Below are 19,037 nucleotides of genomic sequence, written 5' to 3' on the forward strand. Positions count from 1 at the left end.
TGATTGATGTAATGGACTTCTTAGAACCAGTTGAGCATTGTTTAAATGCCACATACTACCTGATTATTGTTACTGATTACCTGATTATAAAGGCCATGCCTTTATGACCCCAGCATACCCATTTTCTGACGGCTACTTCCAGCAGGATAATGCACCACATCACAAAGCTCAAATCATCTCAGAATGAGTTCACTATACTCAAATGCCTCCAGAGTCACCAGATCTCAATTCAATAGAACACCTTTGGGATGTGGTGGAAAGGGAGATTTGCATAATGGATGTGCAGCCAACATATCTGCAGCAACTGCATGATGCTATCATGTAATTATGGACCAAAATCTCTGAGTAATGTTTCCAGCACCTTGCTGAATCTATGCCATGATGAATTAAAACAGTTCTAAAAGGCAAAAGGGGGTCCAACCCAGTGAGGTATACATATTAGTGGCCAGTATATCCTGTACTATACAGTGCATCCTTAAAGTATTCACAGCGCTTCACTTTTTCCACATTATGTTACAGCCTTATTCCATCCAAAATGGATTAAAATCATTATTTTCCTCAAAATTCTACAAACAATACCCCATAATGACAATGTGAAAGAAGTTTGTTTGAAACCTTTGCAAATGAATAAAATTATATAAATTAAATAAATAAATAAAAATTGCATGTACATACTATTCCCAGCCTTTGCTCAATACATTGTTGAAGCACCAATGGCATCAATTACTGCCTCAAGTCTTTTTGAGTATGATGCTACAAGTTTGGCGCAGCTATTTTGAGGCAGATTCGCCCAATCTTCTTTGTAGGACCTCTCAAGCTCCATTTTCAGATCTCTCAAGAAATGCTTTAATCGGGTTCAAGTCTGGGCTCTGGCTGGGTCACTCAAGGACATTCACAGAGTTGTCCCATAGTCAACACTTTGTTAACTTGGCTGTGTCCCTAGGGTCATTGTCCTGTTGGAAAATGAACCTTTGCCCCGGTCTGAGGTCCAGAGCGCTCTGGAGCAGGTTTTCATCAAGGATGTCTCTGTTATCATCCCCATGCATTATGCTGCCACCACCATGCTTCACTGTAGGGATGGTATTGGCCAGGTGATGAACGGTGCCTGGTTTCTGCCAAACATAATGTTTGTCATTCAGGCCAAAGTTCAGTCTTTGTTTCATCAGACCAGAGAATTTTGTTTCTCATGGTCTTAGAGTCCTTCAGGTGCCTTTTGGCAAACACGAGGCGGTCTGTCATGTGCCTTTTACTGAGGAGTGGCTTCCGTCTGTCAACTTTACCATACAGGCCTGGTTGGTGGAGTGCTGCAGAAATGTTTTTTCTTCTGGAAGGTTCTCCTCTCTCCACTGAGAAACCACAGGTTCTTGGTCCCCTCCCTGGCTAAGGTCCTTCTCCCCCAATCGCTTTGTTTGGTCAGGCAGCCAGCTCTAGAAAGAGACCTAGTGGTTCCAACCTTCCATTTACAGATGATGGAGGCCACTGTGCTCATTGGGACCTTCAATACTGTAGAAATGTTTCTGTATCCTTCTCCAGATCTGTGCCTCAATACAATCCTGCTTTGTAGGTCTACAGACAATTCCTTGAACGTCATGGCTTGGTTTGTGCTCTGACATGCACTGTTAACTGTGGAACCTTAGACAGGTGTGTGCCTTTCCAAATCATGTCCAATCAACTGAATTTACCACAAGCGGACTCCCAATAAAGTTGTAGAAACATCTCAAGGATGATCAGTGGAAACAGAATGCACCTAAACTCAATTTTGAGTGTCATGGCAAAGGCTGTGAATACTTATGTACATGATTTCTTTATTTATAAATTTGCAAAGATTTCAAACAAACTTCTTTCACTTTGAAAAAAATTATGAATTTAATATATTATGGAATAAGGCTGTAACATAACAAAATGTGGAAAAAGTTAAGCGCTGTGAATACTTTCCGGATGCACTGTATATACAGTTGTGCTCAAAAGCTTACATACCTCTTGCAGAATCTGTGAAAATGTGAATAATTTTAACAAAATAAGAGGGATACCATTACCATTTTTATTTAGTAGTACTGTTATGAACAAGATATTTTACATAAAACATGTTTACAAGACAAAAAAAAATAGCAGAATTTATATTAAAAAAGACCCATTTAAAAGTTTATGTATCCTTGATTTTTAATACTGTGTTGTTACCTGGATGATCCATGTTGTTTTTTTATGATGGTTGTGCTTGAGTCCCTTGTTTGCCCTGAGCAGTTAAACTGCTGTTCTTCAGAAAAATCCTACAGGTCCAGCAAATTCTTCAGTTTTCCAGCATTTTTCCTTATTTGAACCCTTTTCAGCAGTGACTGTATGATTTTGAGATCCATCTTTTCACTGAGGACAATTGAGGGACTCAAACACTGCTATGAAAAAAAGGGTTAAACCATTCACTGATGCATTACTAGTCGGGGGGTGAAACATTTTGAACAGGATGAAGAGGTCCAAATTTTTCTAATTTTGTTCAATATCTTTTTTCCCCCCTATTTATTACTGCCCTTTGGAAGCAGCAGGAGATACTTAGATGTTTCCCAGAAGACAAATTAAGTATAATTTAACTTAATCTTAAAATACTAAAAGCTTTCACCCCCGGTTCTTAATGCTATATGTAAATATCTTTTATGTAAAATATCTTATTCGGGACAGTACTAAATAAAAACTAACATGCATTTTGTATAATCCCTCAAATTATTCACAATTTTACAGATTCTGCAAGGGGTGCGTAAACTTTTGAGCACAACTGAACAGCATGTTATATTATATATCTCTCATTTCTAGTCTTGTCTCCACTTTCCTTATCAAAGAAAACGTTTGAAAAAACCCTAAATTAAAGGCATGAGAAACAAAGGAACAAGCACCTCTTTGTGTTCTTAGTGACTTTTTGAGCATCCGAGAGAGTGAGGAAAAAGATTGTGAAAGACACAAAAATACAGTGCATCAATATTAAATAGATTCAACGCTAACTGCTTCATCTACATCAGCTGCCAAGACACCACTTCACACACCCGGAGAGACACTTGGGAGAGCAGTCATACAGTTTTTACATAGACTTATCAATAATGCATTGTAAGCTCGCAGAAAAAGCCCCCCAAGCTTTAGCAGTGAGGGTATGACTCAGCCTGACAGCAAGCAAACTGACCTTATTTAATATCACATCACATTATGGAGCATTCTTCAGTATCAAGACATCCAAAGAACTCATGCACTCTGACATTAGGCTTTATAGGCATTTCATATTGTATAAAATCAGGAAAAACAAAAAGCTTTAGATGTTCAGACAATCCTATATGACGTTTCATCACTTTAAACTTCTCTTGACAAAGTAAAGGCACATGCCTTGTTAATGCTGTTCAATGAGGTGTTTGTGTTCGGTGTGATTAGAGTTAACATATGTTCACATGATGAGTCCCTGGAGAGAGACAGGAAGCGCAGGTCTTACTTAATGAAGGCCGGAGGCATGTCTCTCTTCATAATCTTGTCTTCTGTGGTCTGAACCGTCTCTTTCCCCACCTGAGAACACATGTATAACAAACTTGTTTACAAGATGCATAATGTTGAGACTATTTACATGGATTTTTATTTTTTTCTGACACCAGCTGTAACTCAAAAAAGTTATTTGTACAGGGAAAAGATTCAGCCCTCTGGCAGACCAGATTGACACAGCTTGTGAATGGAGTCACTGGACACAATAAGGGCCTGTTTGTTTTGCATGAGCCCCGAGGCTGATCTGCTGCTGTCTGGGATGCTGCCAGCACTTCCAACTGTCCAATCTAAAACAACAACCAACAACCCATGCTGCTCATCTGCCATTACCACACCCATTCATTTCATGAATTAACACACTGAAAATAATATAAATAATTAATACAAAAAGACAAAAATGAAACAATACTATGGAAAAAAACACAACACACAAAACAGCACAAAACAACAACAAATATAGCACAAAACAAAACAGCACGGCAAAGCACAAAACAAACAAAAACTGCATAAAACAAAACAAAACATGGTAACACAACAGCACGGCATAGCACAAAAAACAGCACAGCACAAAACAGCACAACACAACAAAACAGCACTACACAACAAAGCACAAAACAACACAAAACAGCACAAAACAAAACAACAAACAAAAACAGCACAACACAACTCAACATAGCACAAAACAACACAACACAAAACAGCACAAAACAAAACAACAAACAAAAACAGCACAACACAACTCAACATAGCACAAAACAACACAACACAAAACCGTACAAAACAAAACAACAAACAAAAACAGCACAACACAAAACAGCACAACACAACAGCACAAAAAACACAACACAAGACAAAACAGCACAAAAAAACAACAAACAAAAACAGCAAAAAAAAAACAGCACAACACAACACAAGACAAAACAGCACAAAAAACACAACACAAGACAAAACAGCACAAAAAAAACAACAAACAAAAACAGCAAAAAACAAAACAGCACAAAACAACACAACACAACACAAAACAGCACAAAAAAACACAACACAAGACAAAACAGCACAAAAAAACAACAAACAAAAACAGCAAAAAACAAAACAGCACAACACAGCTCAACAAAACAGCACAAAACAACACAACACAACACAAAACAGCACAGCACAAAACAACACAAAGCAAAGCGAAGCAAAACAGTATAAAACAAAACAGGGCAGGATCTAATCTTAATAATCTTTGAAAAAACTGTATTGCATTTAATGATTTTTTCATTTAAGGCCATGTTATTAAACTCTTTTCTAATTATCCAATTCATGTCCACAAATCAGTCCTATTTCAAAAATGACTGATTCAAAATGCATTGATTTATTTGCCTCACACAAAATATATTTTTAATTAATCATCGAACCATCAGCCATTAATCTAAATAATACAAAATATATAATTCTGTTACAGCACACAAAACCAGTCTTTCATTTTTATCAATTCTAATGTGACAAGATATCAGACCACGCACACGGTCACATCATTGTAGTTTATTTGGCCTTTCCCTGGACATAAGGAATGACATTACAGTGTCCTTCTTTAGAGTCCACTAATGCAAAGATAGCAGCGTAACAGAGAGATGTTTGTTATCTCCACACAGCACATGGCCACTTCCTGTCTGCTCTTTTTTTCCAATGATGTAATTACACCAATAGTCACATTCATTTGTCTGTCCTCCATCTATGAAACATATTTAAAGAGAACTTTCAACCTCTCATTAAGCTCTAGTGACTTTAATGAGTTAAAATGTATATACATTATAAGAGTGTGTTGATTAGGCAATGACCTGCTAAGGACAATTGATCGCATTGGCATGCACAAAGCATGGAGGATGGTGCTTTGTAGTGCAGCAGCACACTCTTTTACTGGGCCCTAATTAGGTGAAGGGGACCCATAAATAAGGCTAACTGGGTTAACTGCTGGGCTAAAGTGGGAACAGTGCGATCACGTATGCACACACAGCCAGTCACAAACATCAGTCGTGTGCATGCTTGCTTCCAGCAGACTGAGTGTACAGCCAGTTTGGTAGATGTACTCAACATAATGAATGAAGTACCCTGCACCAGTCAAAATGTCATGTGGTCAGAGCGTTGAACTCTTGCACCTATTATTTTAAGTGTATCTAAGGCTTATTAGATTCTATGGGCACCAGATATACTGAATCACTCTTCTCAGTGGGGCCTCCACCTCACACTTCTCTTGAGATACTGGACCTTCAACCACATTCTCCATGGTTATTCTTAGCCCTGGTCTATAAGGCCATCTATGGGGCAAGGGGCAAAGGGTAAATAAGAGTCTGCCATCTTAGTCCGGGCTTTACAAGCAAGCACCAAAGATTACAGCAACCAATGAACAGGAGATAAGTGCAAACAATAGTTTCTATAAGTATTATTGCTACAATAAAGTAGAAGTGACAAGGATTTCAAATCTCTTAGATTTACATAACTACGCAGTCCAATTATATTAATATATTACATTAAGAAATTATTTTAAGAAAAAGAATGTAACAATTTTACAGTAAAAACCTGTTAATTGGTTAACTATAAGCTCTTTTACAGTGAATAATTATATTAAATTTGATGGGACCATGTGTAAAAAAAATATAGTTTTTTTTTAATAAAGTTAATTTAAAATAAAAAGAATAAACAATATATTCATAATTTACAGTGCAAAACATTGCAATTTCCAGAGGAATTTCATGTTTTTTGTTTCGTTTTTATTACCATTTATGGACATTAATTCATGTTATGTAACATTTCAAATGAAGTAATTGTTTATTGCATTTTTTGAGAAATCAGGGTTAAAGCGATAGTAAGTTCACCAAAAAAATTAAAATTCTGTCATCATTTAGTCATGCTCAAGTTGTTCCAAACCAGTATAAAAATAAAAATAAATTCTGCTGAACATAAAGGAAGATATTTGGAAAAATGATTGTAACCAAGCAGATCTCGTTAGCTATTGACTACATGCATGACTAAATGATGACAGAATTTTCATTTTTGGGTGAACTATACCTTTAAGGTCCGATCACATCATAACTATCGATTTTTAAAATGATATTTTCCAGCTGATAAACACTAAAAACAATCCACATCTTTATGACGTGTGTCCAGTTATGCTGACAGACCATAACTTAAGCACTCACTTAGACTAAACAATGTTATCGTTAGTGTGAATGCTAAAATGGCTGTCATTATAGTTATCGTTATAGCATGCGTTCATGGTGTGAACGGGCCTTTTAGTCTTCGGAGCCGGTGACACTGTATACTGTCCATACTATCCATGTTTATTAGCCGTGATTCACGGAAATGGATCGTAAAATTTTGCAGTGGCATTCTATTGCTTCACCTATACTTTTTTTTCCCCATCACTTGAAATGTAGTTTTCTTTTACAGCATAGTGACATGTGTAACAGGGCAGTTAATGAACCATCCACCTGTTCAATGATGTGATTTTAACTATCGATGGCATGTTTGTTTATGACACCGGCTCATACTGATATTTAACCCTCTGACATGATTCTCATTCCTCTAATGGTCATTTGTGGGAGAGGGTTGCACTGGACATATACAATGTTTGTGTGTGCTAGAATGTGACAGCACCCACCTATATAAAGATGCATTTCCCTCAACTGAAAGCAAAGCGCGTGCGACTGCATTCTCTCTCCATGATTGCTGTTTATATAAAGAGGCTCCTGCTCTGTCACAGTATTCTGTCATCGGCCGGCTGTTTACGCTCAAACTCAGAAGTATCTCTCATTGATTCCCACAATCTCCGCAAAGTCTCATGACTCCTTTAAAGGGAAAATCTGCACACACGACGCTGGTGGATCCATAAAAGGTTTGACGTTTTTAAAGGCCTCTCAACTGCACTTTTTCAACTGCACACTGTTTTCGTGGTGTCGACCAAAACATATGGGTAACAGAAAGACAGACTCAAGAGGCAGAGATACGTCGATTGTGAACTTTTGATGCATAATTAATGCAGAGTGCTTATAGCAGTTGTAGCTTCACTAAAAAGGCTGTTTGATCTCAGGTGCATTAGTGCTGTGATAATGGATTCTGAGAGAGCAGGCCAGGTCAGCAGCTGCTACGGCTCCTGTCTATCGGCCCACTGTCAGATATCATTAAACACAATTCAGTTAAATTTCAGTAAACAAGACTGAAGAAGAGGCCGGACTTAAAACTTGTGCATCGTGGATGATGACAACAAGCCCAGTTTCCCAAAACATATAAAGTGCAACCGAAATGTTGCATGCGAGTTTCCACTTCGACAAACCATCACCCAAGACTTCCACTGTGTCTGTTTCAGAGTCTGTTTACTTTTATTCAGCAAGGATGCATTAAACTGATCAGAAATCAGTGACCGAATTCTTTTGTAACATTATCAATGTTGTTCTTTAAAAAAATTGTTATTAAATTCAAGAGCTTCTGAGCTCTCCACACTGTACCTCCTAATGTTGTCTTTACTTAAACAAATCAAGTAATCTTGACTAAATAGTACTAGTCCAGAAACTCAAAAATATAGTTAGTATAATGCTCTGGTTGTTAAAGGTCCCGTTCTTCGCGATTCCATCTTTCAAACTTTAGTTAGTGTGTAATGTTGCTGTTAGAGCATAAATAATACCTGTAAAATTATAAAGCTCAAAGTTCAATGCCGAATGAGATATTTTATTTAACAGAAGTCCCTTTCAAAGCCTACAGCGAACGGCCGGTTTGGACTACAGCAGGAAGTGCAGGGATGTAAAGCGGTTATTAATAGTTTTGAAGTTTTAATAGCCAGGAAGTCTTTCACTGTTGTGGTAATTGAACTTTTTTTTTTTTTGCACAAAATGTTTAAATCTATGACATTAGTTAGACACACACAGACATCAAAAATCTGTGTTTGAATCTCTACAATGGTGACAATCAAAAAAATAAAATAAATCTGATAAACAGATCAACTGAACATAAAACAAGCTACAAAAACATCAGAACAAAAACAGCAAAAGTAAAAGCAAGTAGTAAGATTCAAAGAAACTGAGTCCCAATTCAGATGCATAATTTATTCATGTTGGGACTCATGGGAAAGTTTGACCCAGCATGGTGTACTGAACTTCTGGTGTACCCAGTTTGGTGAACTTAACAGTTTAAGTACAGTGAACGTGAGCACCAAGTTAAGTGAACTTAAATATACAAGTTTTCTGAGACTCCATTATTTAGTTGAATTGAGGGAACGAGTTTACTCAAATCAATTGAGTTAAATCAACTTATTAGGGTTTTCATTGTAGACAGTAAACACTTTCAAAGCCCAGAAAGGTAGTAAAAACATAATTAAAATAGTCCATGTGATTCCAGTGGTTCAACTTTAATTTTATGAAGCGACAAGGATACTTGTGCGCTTTATTCAACATTTCGTTCTAGCCTGTGTCAGTCTCCTACGCAGTTTCCATTGTAAGCAGTGCATCGCTTTCGAGTTCTATGGCAACTGATTCTGTTCACGTGAGCACCACGACGCATGAGTGTGATGCACTGTATAATTACAACATATTGTGTAGGAGACTAACATTGTTGAAAACAAATAGTTGAATAAAATTGTTATTTTTGTTTAAGAAGTTTTCTCGTCGCTTTGTACAATTAAGGTTGAACCACTGGATTCACATTGACTATTTTAATGGTGTTTTTAGTAACTTTCTGGGCCTTAAAAGTGTTAATTACATTGCTGTCTATGGAGAGCTCTATGGAGAGCTCAAAGCTCTCAGATTTCATTAAAAAATATCTTCATTTGTGTTCCAAAGATGGACAAATGTCCATCTGAATCTTTGAAATTTGAAATGACAGGAAGCTGATGAATTAATAAAAGATTTTTCATTTTTGGATGAACTATCCCTTTAAGCAGCAATTAAGCAGCAAAAAAAAAGAAGAAAAAAAAGAATTGTGTACTGTGCTAATTAACTGAGACTTCTTACAGCTCTTACAGGTTGTTGGCCTTGTTTGTTTCGTTGCTTCTATTGCTCTCCCCTTTTTTGTAAGTCGCTTTGGATAAAAGCGTCTGCTAAATGATTAAATGTTAAATTGTTTTTACAAATAAATCAATAAATCAATAAAACATTTCTTAAAATTTCTTACCAACTGCCAACACTACACTTTTGAATGGTAGTGTGGGAGTTTATAAAATGTTACATTCTACATATGGGCTTTCCAGTGGTCGATACCATTATTGGTCAACCTCAACCACAACAGAACATTTTCTTTTCCAATACATTAAATATGTTGTGTATATGTTTATTTATAATTATTTTTCTCCAAGTACATTGTGTGCAGGCTTTTGTGCTTTTGAGAAAAGAATAAATAAGATTAACGTAAATTTTATAATGTTAAATCTTTTTTTTAAATAAATAACATTAACAGAATCAAAATGAAAAGGATTGTAATTGTATTGTTAATATGTCATAGTCATACTATTTAGAATCATCACACCCTGTATAAAAGAGCTGTGTATAGAGTCCCATCTACTTTGTAATTCATAGAAATCAGTCTGGAGCATTATACTGCAAACATTCATGCCACTCAAAATTCTCTCTAGCAAGGCTGGATTTATTTTCTAAAGAAATCACAGTGGAGACTTGCTTTAAAGGGAATACATCTGTTTAAAGTACTTGAGGGATTATGGTGAGGGAAGCAAACTGCAAATAAGTTTATGCTTGTGTCATCAGTGTGGGTCTTACTATCGCATTGTGATAGTTCTGTATGAATGACTGGGATTAACTTCAGTTTAACACATTTCAAAGGGCATTATCTCTTCTCACACAGTAGTTTTATTTTATCACTAAGGGAATTTTCCCTGCAAGTGGATGAAAACACTCCACTGATGTCCCAGAGTTTAGCTTTGGTTTGCTACAGTAGGTCATGTCTTCAATCGCTACATTTTGTCATTGAGAGCAACGTTATAACAACAGAAGCATTTCATATACAGGTGTACACACTGTTGACTTCTAAGTGAATCTAAGAGCTTAGCCATGGATGAAATAAATGCCATATTTACAACTGCATATAGATGGTATGCCAATGGCACTCTTCCAAAAGCACTGTGACAGACTTGGCCGAAAAAACAGACAGACAGACATGGAGACTCCCCTCCAGGCCAGACCCCTGCTGTCTTCTCTGTTAAGAGCCATAAAAAGCATTCAGAGAGAAGAGATCTCAATTCAAAAAAGATCTCAAAACTCAAAAATCTTAAGTTAATTTGAAAACTTTTATGAATCTAGGTAGATATAGTTGGCTGTTCCTCATTGGCTTTATTACAGTCCTTTCTCACCCAGCAACAATCATAAATCAGTCCAAGTTACAGACATAGGGCCCTTTTTTAATAATCTAAGCACATGGTCTAAAGTGCATTGTCTAAAGCACACGTCACAAGTGCACTTAGGGCATGTCTGAATCCACTTTTGGTCAGCACACCTGGCACATGGTCTAAAAGGGTTGTCCCCACTCCCTATTCTCTTAGGCTATGTCCACACTAATACATTTTTCTTTAAAAACACATCTTTTACTCTCCGTTTTGGCCTTCTGTCTACACTGAGACGGCATTTTAAGTCAACGAAAACATAGCTTTTTGAAAACGCTCTCTAAAGCAGATACATTTTAAAATTCCGTCGTTGCATCGTAGTGTGGACTGTGATGCAAGGTATTTGAATACGATGATGCTTGTTTAGTCATGTGATGCCCTTTGAACCAATAGATATGTATGTTTATACCGCTATTGTGCCAGTTACATCCTATTCACTTTCAAACAGTTGCTAAAATATGTTACTTTGCACACTATATCACAGTCCTGCAAGGATGACAAAAAATGTACTCGCATTTGCTTTCCTGTAGGAAAACATGAGCAGTTGCGCTTTAGACCAAACATAGGTTGACCGAGTGCGACCTGGACGCATCAGTGATGGGCTAAATAAAATAATCATATCAGAAGACTTGTGTGATAACTTTATGATGTCTGTATCATCTCAGTGAGCTTTTATGAGGTTTCACGCATGCGCAGTAAGTTGAATTTGGCATTTACTGACGTTCCAGTGTGGATGAGAAACTTTTGGAAAACATTAGTCTAGACGGAGAGTGTTTTGAAACGAAAACATTTTCAAATCTATCCAGATTGATGTAGACATAGCTTAAATGATTAATGGGTGTGTGAGTTTGGGTGTGACATGCAATAAACCAATCAGAATCTCATCTCCCATTCCTTTTAAAATCCAGTTGCGCTTACACCATGGCGGATTCGCCATTTATATGGCGGAATTTTCTAGCAGAAAGACTTCTTCTCCAGAGAGGAATCCCTTTATTTGTAATATTTAAAGAGGTCATGAACTGAGAAAATATTTACATATGCTTTTGACAAATAAGAGGTCATCATAACGATATTCTCTAAGTTTCAGAAATTAAAACTTCCAAGTTAGTCTAATAAAGCTTTTATTGACACCAGGACCAGCAAACAACAAGTTTTTCAAAGTGGGGATCTATGATGTCAAAGGGAGCCAAACACTGCCTCTACAGAAGAAGATCAACGCCTACTTCATCACGGCCTGTTTCACCGACCACCGATTCATCCATGACATGCAATAGAATAGGTAGCCTAAATAACACTATGTGGTGTTAAACCAGATCGAGCTACCAAGCAATAAACATGCTGTTGAGGATAACAAATTATTGTGAGGTGTCTGGGGTCGACAGTAATGCAACATGTAAGTAATCGTGTTCATTCTAATACCTAATCTGTGACCAGTGCTTTCTGATATGTAATGATTCATGTACAGTCAGATGTTCTCTGTCTATGTTAGTAAATCAAACCAGTGACTAAACGTCAAATTGCGTTGACAGTGACACACGCGCAATGTCACGTTGCCAAGATGGCAATGGACAGCTCTGCCCTACTTTAAGCTTCAAAACTGCTCTTTAGAATCCTATGGGTGACGTCACGGACACTATGTCCATATTTTTTTTCATCTATGTTCATTTATGTTTACATCTATGGTTCAAACCACAGCGCTAAAATCAGACAGTTTTGATGTACAAGCATTCTAACATTATAAGTGCACCCCAGGACATTATTTATAAATTATAAATGCGTCAGGCCGAAATTAGCACACAAAAAAATTGCATTGCGCCAGGTGTATGATTCCTGGCCCCTGAATCCTGGATTTTGGTCCTGGATTGTGTCTATTATATATGACATATCTAATATTTCGGGGAAGCTTGAACTAGAGAGAGTCATTTATTTGCATTACCTTTACAATAAAAAATTGCATGCTCAGTTCTTTATTTGTCACAATTAGGGCCATTATACATATTAGTTGACAAACTCATCTCTTACCACAATCTCAAAGTAACCAAGAGAATGTTGACAATCTAAACATAGAACAGTCTCCAAGATACAGGCCAGTCTTTACAGTGAGAAGAGATATAAAGCCTCTTCACTCAGCCTTGATTTCGAGGCTTGGCTGATGTTTTGGACACTTCAGCAGTAACAGGTGCCACATATGAGGGAGGTGGTGGTACTCTGGGTGTGTCTCCAATGAAGACGCTGACACCTTAGACTTCCTCAAGCCAGCAGGGAGTCACTTTCCCTGGGCATGAAACACCCCCTCCAGCCATGCACTGTGAGACTGTGTTACTTCCCAGGCTAGAAGACCTATTTATTCCCGACACAAAATGCTCACTCCTTCTTCTCGCATTACTTTACTTAATGACAGCTGGGAGTAAATTACCTTGTTACAAATAAACAAGGAGAAAGAGTAATACTAAATGCACTTCTGCACTCTCAAAAGGCTCTTGCAGGTCCTGCTCTAGTTAAACCACTTACAACACATACTTCTTAGCATCTATGAAACTTCAAACATAGAATAGAATAGAATAGAATAGAATAGAATAGAATAGAATACAATAGAATAGAATACAATAGAATAGAATAGAATATTTAACTACACTCATATACTGTAGAAACTTACTAGAAGCAATGATTTCAAAACATAAATGGAATGAAAAGAATATTTAGCTAGCCAGAAATTTACAAAAAGCTATTTTCAAATGAGAACCAAACAGAATAGAATAGAATAGAATAGAATAGAATAGAATAGAATAGAATAGAATAGAATAGAATAGAATAGAATAGAATAGAACACATGAGAATGGAACACAATTGCTTGTTCAGATCAGAAATTACACCAAACTATAGCCTATTATCAACAGGATTTTAGAACTTTAATATATGACATGAATGCTTTTCAAAAACAAATTGAGAACTTTCTAAAAGTAGAGAGTCCCTTATTGAGACCAAAAAAGAAGGAGAACATACCAGCAAGATTCAGTCTTGTTGCTGTGGGTACACTGGGAAAATAAAGGTACAAGTTTCTTAGATTGATGATTCTGTTCATGATGTTTCCTGGAAACAACACCAGAACTTAAAGTACTTTTCTAAACAGATGAACTCCTTGTACAAGGAAGACTACAGCCCAACTATAAATATTTCCCTATATCACACTTAGTTCATCTTTATAATGCAAATGTCATTGCTTCCAGTAAGTTAACTTATTTAAAATACTGTAACTACTCAAATACATGATAAGGCATTTAGTGAACATTTAAATAAAGTTTACAGAATGTCTTTTACAACAATTTCTCCCAGCGCTTGCTGAAGGTGTTAACTTATTATTTAACTACACCCATTTCCAGATATTCTATACAGCCCTTTAAAACACAACCTTTGATAGTTTTTATTTTTATTTTATTAGGCACTTTAGTTTACAGTGTGTGAAGTTAATCGTGTTTAAGAGAAAAATGACAAGAGAAAACAGAAAAACTGTCCTACACTTCCCTGACACCTGCTCTCTCCTCCCTAATACATCAGGACTGTGTGTTTACCTCAACCATTATCTCCTTTAGCCAAAAACTAATTAGGTCAGGTTTGATTCTTAAGTCAACCTCATTATGGTCAGTTTACACTGTAGGCATTTTCAATTCCTCAACAGGCTCACATTCATCAGATCACGACTATAGGAAAACAATAATTTCCCAAGGTAAACAATAATTTCCACCCGAAAACCACAAACACAAACAACAACAAATCAGTACATTTTCACAGGAAATCTGGTATTAGCCAGCCAATGTTATGGGGATAAAAGGGCAGAAAGTTTGATTTATTATGATTTACAGTAGCCTAGGCTATATCAATAAATGTGGTACCTGGTATTTAGGAAGAAAGTGGTTACCATGGTATTTTTTATAAGGGGAGACGTTCTAACGGAATGAAGTGCGCATTGATAAAGACAATAAAACAGCAGATAAACTAAAACAAGATGCTGTATGGATGACAGGACTCTCACCCGCACAAGGTTGCTGACAGCCGCTTGCACTGCCGCTACTGGGCTGGTGAGATCTGGGATCGCTTTCCCATCAACTTCGCCCTCCTCGTGCATGATAACCAAGTGGGATATCTGCTGAGCCACTGGCTCCAGGATACTCTCTATCGTCTTGGTATGGAAAACTGGCATCCTGAAATCTAAATATCCTCCTCAACACAAGTGAGAAAAAGGCACGTGTTCGCTCTGTCCTGCGCTTCCCCCCGTTATTTCTTCCAAGGGCACCACGAATCAAATGTATATTCCCGAGTCTATCCCACTCATGCAGAGAAAACCCTAAACGCCTCCTCAAAGACCGACGCCTTCTGTGGATAACCAAAGCCAGGCGCCCGGTGAGTGCGAACGAACGCACGGCTTAAAAGAGTCAGTGCTCGTCAACCAATCATCGCAAAGGTTTCACGCCATGCGGAGCATCTGATTGGTCCGCACTGACGCTGTTTCCACTCTTCTCCGCCCCACCCTACCTGTGTTGAGAGCTTCCCTGACTACGTCATGTATTCAGTAGCCAAAAAGGGAATGCGTCGGACTGGAATGACAAAGTGAGGATTCCGTGGATTACATTTGACTTAATAATAGGTAATGGTGTTAGTGAAACGGCAACAAATGATACTCAACGATAGACCATGCAAGCATGCCTATATGGCTGCAGCTTTTAAGATCATGCTGATGTAGCCTATACAGTCTTCTTAATGTGATCAATTCTGCGTAACGATTACCGGCAATCTTAGTTTTAAAAGATAATAACACTCTTTTTATCTGAGAATTATAAAATTCTCACAAAAGAGAATTTAAACTGAAAGCATATGTTAAAAATATACACACATGTAGCCTATATTTAGGCCTACACGCCAAAATGTTTCTTGCTCACCAAGGCTGCATTTATTTAGTCAAAAATGTAAAATAACATTTAAAATCTTATTTTAATTTAAAAGATTTAATATATATATATATATATATATATATATATATATATATATATATATATATATATATATATATATATATATAAAATATGGAATTTAAAATTTGTGTACTGTGTAGCCTATATAAAATATAATGGAAATGGACTGCATTTATATAGCGCTTTTATCCAAAGCGCTTTACAAATATAATTTATTACTGTGATGTCAGAGCTACATTTTCAGCACAGTCTTCAGTGTCACATCTTCAGAAATAATTCTAATAATCTGATTTGATGATCAATAAACATTTCACTTACACTTTATTCTACAGTGTCTGTTACACGTTACATGTACTTGCCATAACAGTAAATTATTCATAATTAGCCTGCAGCTAACCCTAAACCAAACCTCAACCCTTACCTATATTATGTGGTTATATAAATATGTAATTACATTGTAACAAGGAAACCTTAAAATAAAGTTTAACCAAATTATTCTTTTTTTAAAGGGTTAGTTCACCCAAAAATGAATATTTTGTCATTAATTACTCACCGTTATGTCGTTCCAAACCCGTAGGACCTTCGTTCATCTTTTTGCTGAAATCTAAGCTCTCTGACCCCCACCACAACAAACACTTTCAAGGTCCAGAAAGATAGTAAAGACATCATTAAAATAGTCAATTTGACCTGTATGAAGTGATGAGAATACTTTTTTGCGGAAAAACAAACAAACAAAAATAACGACAACAATTTTATTCAACAATCTTTTCTCTTCCGTTATATGAGGATGAGTAATTAATGACAGATTTTTTGGGTGAACTTATGTTAGCCTATATAAATGCCTTGCTGAATAGAAGTTTAAAAATAATCTCAGAAACACACAGTAAAAACTAATTTGTTCAGTTTACTTAATAAAATTGAGGGAACCCATTGCCTTAATTTATTTAAGTAAGCATAACTTTATTGCATCAAGTTTTCTTAAACAGTTTAAGTTTTGTAAACTTAATTCTCTCTGTGACCTGAGGAAGTGTACACCCAGAGTGCATTGCAGCATGAATAAATTAATTGCTTTGTTTTACTGTTTTTGGCTTTATTTTACCATTTGTATTTTGTCAGTATAACCCAAATGACAGCAAATATAACTGTAATGGTTTTATTAATAATAAAAAATAACAAAAACTTATATTGTTGTGTTTTGATGCTGAATGTTGAAGTCTGTGTGTGATTCAAGCATGATAGCAAGATATTATCACTAATATAGAGAATTATATCAACTCAAAAAAGTTTTTAAAGATCTTTATTTGACATGAAATATAGTTGTTATATTGTATTATTTTAACAAAAAAATAATAATCATTTGGCCAAATGCTCCAACCAGTCATGTAGCCTACTGTTTACTTGGGTTTTCTAAGTAATGAAGGCATATCATGCAAACAGTACAGATTACTGAAAGTCAATTCAACAAATTAATTGGACATTAACTAAAAAAGTTTACTAAAAAGCTTCTGTAAGTGACTATGTGCTGTATATACACGGACCTGTGTATAGCACTGTATATATTTGGGTGCAATTAAAATGCAGTTATAATTTAAATGTCAAGACACTAGAAATTCTTCATTTAAATGTAAACCGCTGAACACTCAATATATTGCCCTCATTTGGTTTAGTCTAATAGTTTAGATGACAAGAATAAACATTTGGTTAAAGAGAGACTGACTCCCCATAAAGAGTTGGGCTTCATTTAGGCCTCTGATGTGTTTAGGACATCTGCAGGAAAGTAATGAGTTATCATTATGTATACATAATTCACATTGCATCTTTAGACAAGTAAGTCTATACTGTGACTTTGTTTCAGGCACCATTCAACACTATTATGGAAGAAAACACAAGGCAAATGTAAGGCTACCAAATAAGGAGAGATTTCAGAGAGGAGCACAGAGATGTGCCTTGCAACACTAATAAGGTAAACTGTTTATTATATAAGTAGCAGCTGCCATTGAACCTTGTAAGTGCAGAGTCGCGTGGGGATGCTTCTTGCACATCTAGGCCTGCAGTCTCTCAATGTTCTCAGACTTGACAGGAGAACTCCTGCTTTGACTGTGCTTTTAAACTCTTTGAGAAAACTAAAGTTGTCACTTTCTCAGTCAGTTCGAAAAACCATAAAAAAAATTTTTATCATTCCCTATTCAATATTTTCACAGTCTCTATACCATTTTAGTCACAAAAATATAAATAGAAAACCACTGACTGATTATTATGTTTACTGATGATTTAGTTTAATTATTACTGGTCTTTCTTAGAAATTGTCCATTGTAAATTGTACTAATGTTATTGGTGTTGAAACTCTTTTTATTGAACTGGAACAGTGCAGAACCGGCCCCATTACAGCCAAGGTGAGTAATGCTGTGCTCAGCAATTTCATGTCATCCAGCCCTACTGCTGACTAGTCCATATTTGCTGCATTGGCTGTAGCTGTGGATACCTTGTTTTTAACGAGAGGCTGGAATATGCAATGATGAAGAAATAACATAGGCTATGTCTTTATGAGATAATAAGATAACAATAATAATCTCCATGAAGAGATTTCATCCCATCCCAACACAACTCAAAGCGTACATAATAAATTATTTAGGCAAAACTTACTTCTGGGTGTCTAAGTAAAAGTACTGTCTTTAACATCAAAACAAGACAGCACATACTATATAGACAGACAGGTAGGTTAGACTCCAGAGGCGCGCTTAAAATAAATTCCATAATTGTTCTAATGATGTAGCAGCGCCCTCCAATGTGCAGTGAGAGTCATTACAGAAATTATAAACATACACCTGTCATATTACACGATATAAACATTACATCTGTTGAAACCTGGTTGAAACCACAATCTTTTACTGTTTGGAATTCAAACATTGTAAAATAAAAATATAAAACTTGTACAACCAATTTAATTGAATGATTTGCATTGAAATTTCAATTAAACCAATTAAATGAATCCATAATAGATGGTATACATACAGTTAAAACACACTGGGGCGTGAAAATACACATACATATAATTTTGATATAGTGGTACTGTATGTATAGATACTAAATGCTATGTTTAGTCGTGGTTAACCATGTTTGCTATATGGGACATGGAGGAGGTGTCAAAAGGTTAAAGAAAACAGTGAGTAAATGTTGCATGTGTTCTATATATATGTATG

At 36.2% G+C, this 19,037-nt stretch overlaps 1 protein-coding gene across 4 annotated transcripts in view; it reads right to left on the minus strand.

Annotated features, from left to right (window-relative positions):
• Nucleotides 1–15,273, minus strand: part of vcla (vinculin a) — a 51,765-nt gene extending 36,492 nt beyond the window's left edge. For 2 of the 4 annotated variants that reach the window (XM_067422288.1, XM_067422287.1), the window contains exons 1-2: nucleotides 14,901–15,273; nucleotides 3,464–3,534 (exon numbers count right to left, since the gene is read on the minus strand). In XM_067422288.1, coding sequence (XP_067278389.1) covers nucleotides 3,464–3,534; nucleotides 14,901–15,068 — 239 coding nt within the window. In that variant the 5' untranslated portion in view covers nucleotides 15,069–15,273. The remainder of the gene's footprint in view (nucleotides 1–3,463; nucleotides 3,535–14,900) is intronic. The other 2 variants (XM_067422290.1, XM_067422289.1) reach the window with 1 other exon arrangement.
• Between the last annotated feature and the right edge of the window lie 3,764 nt (nucleotides 15,274–19,037).

Source organism: Pseudorasbora parva, chromosome 17 (genome assembly GCF_024679245.1).
Source record: "Pseudorasbora parva isolate DD20220531a chromosome 17, ASM2467924v1, whole genome shotgun sequence".
Lineage (NCBI taxonomy): Eukaryota > Metazoa > Chordata > Actinopteri > Cypriniformes > Gobionidae > Pseudorasbora > Pseudorasbora parva.